The 6,328-nt window shown below is 45.5% G+C and overlaps 1 protein-coding gene across 1 annotated transcript in view; it reads left to right on the forward strand.

The window, feature by feature from the left end:
- The window catches only part of GRIP2 (glutamate receptor interacting protein 2), a 143,767-nt gene that overhangs the window by 90,674 nt on the left and 46,765 nt on the right, over positions 1 to 6,328 (forward strand). The window contains exons 5-7 of the mRNA XM_029087394.1: positions 1,695 to 1,781; positions 2,077 to 2,152; positions 2,728 to 2,873. Of these exons, the coding sequence (XP_028943227.1) occupies positions 1,695 to 1,781; positions 2,077 to 2,152; positions 2,728 to 2,873 (309 nt within the window). The remainder of the gene's footprint in view (positions 1 to 1,694; positions 1,782 to 2,076; positions 2,153 to 2,727; positions 2,874 to 6,328) is intronic.

The raw sequence follows: 6,328 nt of genomic DNA on the forward strand, positions 1-6,328 counted from the left end.
CCCTGGTAAAGAGCAGAAATCTATTGCAATTCAATAGCTTGTGCTTGTGTGTTTGAATTTTTCTCCCCACTTTATACTTTTCTGCTTTGTAAAAGACCTTGCAAGTCTAAGTCTAGTTTTCAGACCACTGTGTCATATCATCTCTTTCATAAATGAACCAAGCCCTGCATTAACATTAGGTTAGGTTTCCCTGTTCTCCACTGATTTTAGGAAAGGCTGTTGCAGAACTTCATGCTTGAATGCTTAGGACAGAAATTGGATGGCTTCTGAACACATTTATGGATGTTTTATACCCTTTTCTTGGTGTGTGAGTATCACCCCTTAGCTGGGAGCCTTCCTGTGCCCTGAGATTCTCCTTTCTGGAGTATTTGAAAGAAACACTTCTTTACTGTGAGGGTGCTGGAGCACTGGAATAAGCTGCGCAGAGAGGGTGTGGAGTCTCCATCTCTGGATATGTCCAAAACCCACCTGGATGCTTTCCTCTGCAACTTGTTGTAGGAAACCTGCTTTAGCAGGGGGGTTGGACTAGATGATCTCCTGAGGCCCCTTCCAACCCCCGTGATTCTGTGATCCTGTGATTTTGTGGCTGTGCCCCGGTGAGCAGGAGCAAAGTGGCTGTATGGAGAACAGTGTTTTTGGGGGTTCATTTAGCCTCACCGTAGCCTGGTTCCCAGGGCTGCCTGCCTGCAAGGTGGTACCGTGACTGTGCTGTATGTCTTTTAGTGTAAGGGTTAGTTTAATCCGAATTTGGGTGCAGGTTGTAAGCCCTCAGGGTGCTTGGCAGTGAGGACCAATGTGGCCAGTGAGGAGATTTGTTTCAAAAACCCCCTTCAGAGGCAAGGGAAGATGCTAGTGTGGACGTGCCTGGGGGAGCCTTCAGTTCCGATTTGCCAGGTTGAAGTCAAGTTCTTAGTCTTTTTTATGATTATCCTTGTGGCCATTTATTGCGCTTGGTTTGAAGATTAGGAATTGATCTTTTCAGAGTGGACTGGGCTGAAATGCCATGTGCAGTTCTGGATGGAGAAGACTGGGAAATTGTCCCATATTCACTGCAGTAGTTCAATAAATCATTAAATAGCAGGGGATGGCAAGGGACAGAAACAGTTTTCTTTCTTTTTCTCTTTACTTTTGTACATTAAATAGTACTGTGTATTTAACATAAAATTGCTGAATTGCCCCTAGGATAAGTTTAAAGGATTCACTTAATCTTTTTTTAAAGTCAAAATATGAGAGGTAAGGGAAAAAACCCTCAACCTTTTGCACCGAGGATTTAGGATTTTAATTTTCTTTAAGGTCAGTTGGTGACTTGATTCCTTACGCTGCTGCTGTTTTTTTTTAAATAAGTTTCCATCTGCAGCAGAAGCTTCTGGCTTTTGAGTAATGCTGAATGTATTAAAGCCATCTGATAAACGACAGGGTTTTACTTGAATGTCAGAGTATTAACCAAGACAAATTTGAAGGGAGATGCACAACACTGAGCTGGTGAAATCATCCCAAAACATGATGGTTGGCTCTGACAAAGGTTCACACGTTCTGGCTGGGCTTTTTTTTGCCTCCCCACAGAGAAGATACAATGTGGATATGGGGCTGGACTTTCATTTCAGTGCCATTTGGATGAGTTTTGGTATTATTTTGCAGGGTGGCGTGGAAAATGCTTGTCTGGGAGTAACTTAAGTCGTCTTCTCTTCCTTTAGTGCCAGATAGCAGCGCTGGCATTATTCCCAAGACCATTGAAGTGTCACTCTACAAGGAAGGCAACAGCTTTGGCTTTGTGCTGAGAGGTTAGTGGCTTTTCCAGGGGAATACAAAGACGGGATAAGTGCTGGCAGAAGTGATTTGGGAAGCGGGAAGAGAAAAGTGAGAAGATGAATGCCAGGAACCTCAGCTGAGAAGTGAAAGTGTGTCCTGCAGAGCATCCCATGCAGCCTTCAAGGACTGCCAGCTACCTAATCCAGGGCAGTCTTTTTGCTTTCAGGCTGTGTCAGCTGTTATGTGATAAATGTCTGTCCTTTCTCAGCACTCTCATTCAGACTTTCAAACCTCCAGTGACTTATGGTTTTCCCACTTTGATTACAGGGGGAGCCCATGAAGACTGGCACAAGTCCAGACCGCTGGTGCTCACCTACGTGAGGCCAGGTGGCCCAGCAGACAGGTAATGCTCGTGTTGGACCTCCAACATTTGCTTTCACAGGACAGACCAGCAGCTCTCACCATGCTCTTGGACACATGTCTTTCTTGTCCTCCTTGCTGGTGCCTCTCCAAGGCTTCTCATGCTGGTGGAGTGGAATGTCACAGGTGGTGTGGGACCTGTGATGTGCAGGGAGGGTGGATCCAGTGCTCAGTGATCCATGTGTAGATGTTACAGTTCTTAGCAGAAATTACTCTTCCAGAGGTAGCCACTTAATTAACCCTGTGCAGATAAAGAGTTGATACTGTGTTAGAAAGCAGGAGGCAGTCTATCTATTTTCATGCTGCAAATTTGATATAATGAGCCTGGTACTATAAATAACCCAAACTATTGTCCCAAGGAGTGTTACATTTCTACAGGATCAAAGTAATTGACTTTTATATGTATACATACACACAAAAATGATAAATATATATATAAAATATATACATATATATGTGTATAAATATATATAGAAAATGTGTCTAAATATAAGTGAATACATATATATATACACACAGAAAAAAAATTTAGTAACTTTTTCCTGTGGCTTCCTACAGGGAAGGTTCTTTGAAAATTGGGGACAGGCTGCTGAGTGTCGATGGGATCCCTCTGCACAGCATGACCCATGCCGATGCCCTCAATATCCTGCGGCAGTGCAGCCAGGAGGCACTTTTCCAGATTGAGTACGATGTGACCATCATGGGTAAGGCCAAGATGATTGTGGTGGCATTTTCTGACTGTCTGGAAAGTATGCGAGACTAGAGGCAGCAACTGGGATACTCGGTTTCAGTGGAAAAATGTCTGAGCAATGTGCTCCAACATGGGTGTAGGGGGTAGAGTTCAAAGCCGGCTTAGTTGAATGCATTTGAAATGCCCTTATCCCATGATGTGTCGTGATGATGATGGTGATGACTGATTTTAGAGACGAGGGAAAAAGGGCAGTTTCTAACGTAGTCAAAGAGGGCATAGGAGAAGTTGGAGTTAAAGGGGGTTGGAATGTTGGTGCTGCCCAAACTGCAAACACTGCTATTAATGTGTGCAGGGGAGTGAGCTACAAGCAGGCAGTGACTTGATGTGGCTGTGCCTTCGGTTCTGCATTTTGACCCTGCTTAGTTCTGGAACTGTTCCCTTTCTTAGAAACGTTCAGCTCTGCTCCTGAAATAAATGAAGGATGATCAACTGATTGACCCCAAATAAGAATTTACTGGAGGGTCAAGGGTGGATATTCCTAAAAAATGTTCTACACAGTAGATACTGAATTTGAGGATTTGGAGGGTTGATGGCTTTTTTTTTTTTTTTTTCATTTGATTTTCAGTTTCAAGCTCTGGGAAATGATTTATAATTAGCTACTGTAAAGTCATTTTGAGCTGGCTTTGTGACACACAGCTGTTACTGGAGGGAGCGTTGTTAATGAGTTTAAGGTTACCACAGAGTCCGAAGCTGTGTTGGCTCTGGGAGCTTGTTGAGCTGTGCATTAGACTTTGATGTTGCATATATGTCTCCAGAGGGGTTTCTGCCTCCACTGGAGCCTCAAGCTGGACTAGTTTGGAGTTTCTTCTGCAAATCTTGCAAACCAGTCCAGCATGTCTGAGCCTAGGATCCAGGGAGGAACAGGAATCCATGATATCAGGTTGTTTTCTGATTTGCTAGTGAGGAGGGAAATCAAAAGGATCTGCAGCTGAGAGAGTTTAATAACCACCTCATCCACAAAGAAAGAGAGCTGAGAATGCCAGAACTCACTCCACACAGTGTGTGAGAGGGTTGCTCCAGGATAAGAGAGTTCCTTGAACCATCCCTGAGGGCTTTCTGCTTCCTTGGAATCTCCTCCCCCCAAACTTTCCCCTTCCTTTCAGCGGAAGCTCCACAAGTGTGGATGCACTGGGTATCCCCTGGGGCCAGAGGCTGCCAGGACCTGGACAGCTGTGTGCCACGCAGGCACCTGCTCTGCTGGGAGAGCTGCAAGGAAAACCTGATGCCTTGGCTGTTGCCTACAACCTGCCTGGCTTCTGCCATGCTGCAGGAGCAGCTTCTCTTTAGAAACTGGCTGGTTTTCATGAAAAAGAGGAAACGCTTAAATAATGGAAAACAGAAACTACCCGAACTCTATTTTCTACTTTTCTATATGATTGTGATTGTGGTGCAGTGGCCAGTAAGGGATGTCCATTCCTCTTCTCACAGGCTGACTGGGCTGGCAGCTCTGCCTGGGGAGGGGGCAGGTGGAGTTAAGGAGAGATTTTGCATAAAGCTGTCAAGTTTGAACAGTAGCAAACAATTAATGGTGCCTGGGAAATGGGCTTTTTTTGGGTTTTGTTGTATGGTCCCTTGATGCCTATGTTGCGGAAAGTTGGTTGTTTTAAAACCTGACTTGGAGCAAAAATAGCCATAGTATTTCTTCTTGAGTAACTCTCTCACCTAAAACTGCTTGGGTTGAGTGAACACAGAGCAATGGGCAGGGTTTTATGCAGTGATTCTCTGTCTTGTATTGCTGTATATTGGACCATGGCCAGATACTTCCCAAGATGTAAAAACAACCCCTTTCTTGGATAATTTCTGCGTAGAGAGTGCTTCTCCCTAACCCTGTAAAGGGATATACTTGCCCTGCTTTCTTTTGAAGAAAGATGATGCAGAACATGGAGCTTAAAACAATCTCTGCAGATATTTCTGCCAGGCAACAGCTAATAACTGCAAGAGGGGAGGAGTGCATCATCCCCAGTGCACAACTAATACAGACATTCTCTTTACCAGCCATGGGAAGATGATGAGGGAAGGGAAGAGCAGTGTGGGGTTGTTATTAGCCTGAAGGGAGCACTCCTAATTCCTATTTTGAAAACCTGGGGAAGGGGCTGGAGGGGGACATGTGACCACACAGTTGTCTTGATTCATTCTAAGAGCTGGGGATACCACCATGAAGTGGTGCTTGACCTGTTCATCCCTGAGGAAAACAGAGGTTCTGGCATCTCGCTCACTCTCTGCTGCAGCCGTACGTGCTGGGGTGGTGTGGGCTGACCCTCAAGGAGGGAAAATTGTTTTTCCACATCTGTCCTTGGTGAGACACCAAGGCTGCTGCGGAGGAGTGTTGAATCACTTGTTGAATCAACTTGTGTTCCCCAGTTGGCCGAGTGGTTTTCCAGCCAAAGTTGTGCGCTGAGGATGAGCTGTGTGGAGTCAGCCCCACTCTTGGTGTGAGGGATGTGGCAGCTGCTTGACACCACCACCGAGCATCCCCCAGCTGCCAGGATTTCACTGGGGAGGCCAGCCTAGGATGGAGCTGTGACAGGCTTTCAATCAAATTGGCTGAGATTTCTCAAGGCCACTGAAGGAATTAAATTAGTCTGCCATTTCCATTTAAAAGGAGTGTGAACTGGGCAGGCACCTCCCTTGGGCATTGGGAAAGTCTCTGCCCTTTGCTGATGCCAGATAAACGTGGCAACAAACATGCTTTCCTGTGGTGACACTCTATGTTATGGGCCTTTTAAAAAAAGAGGGGAGGGGAGAGAAAAAAGAAAAATAAAAATAAAAAACCAAACCAACAAATAAAATGATCATCCAGAAACTGGTGGCATTTGTCTAGGTACTCTGTAAATAAGCTGTGTGCCATGACAGGAGGCACTGGGCTGCAAGCCTTTAGGGTTGACTCATGGAGGGGGGAAGCTCTCTGCCAGAGATGACGAATGAGCAAAACCATTTGCTGTGTCCTCCTCCTCCTCTCTTTCAAAAATTCCCTTGGCTGCCCTTCCACCCATTTGTTTTTCGGCTGGAGATTTTTAGGTCTGCACGGTTCTCCTGCTGATGAAGTCGGGGGGCTGGTAGTGTCCCCCCCCTCCTTTCCCCCCCCTGAGCCTCCAGAAGTGCTACTTACACTCTCTCAGCTTGCAAGGAAGGATCTTGCTTTGAGTAAGGTGAGATTTGCTGTGAAATGCAGGAGAGCTGTGGATGCCTTTTCTGCAGATGCACCTGATGGTGCAGAAACAAGTCATGGTGCCAAAGCGGCAACACCAATTGACTAATTGACTCCCTACAATAAGGTTATTGCATGGCCTGCCCTGGCCTCTCCGTGTTTCTTTTTAAATTAGTTTGGGTGTAATAGTTCCATGTTAATCATGCCTCACAAATATTGCAAAATTGCACACTCCCGACCTTTGATTTGAGCCAAATCTT

The sequence above is a fragment of the Antrostomus carolinensis genome, unplaced genomic scaffold, assembly GCF_000700745.2.
Source record: "Antrostomus carolinensis isolate BGI_N321 unplaced genomic scaffold, ASM70074v2 scaffold1571, whole genome shotgun sequence".
NCBI lineage: Eukaryota > Metazoa > Chordata > Aves > Caprimulgiformes > Caprimulgidae > Antrostomus > Antrostomus carolinensis.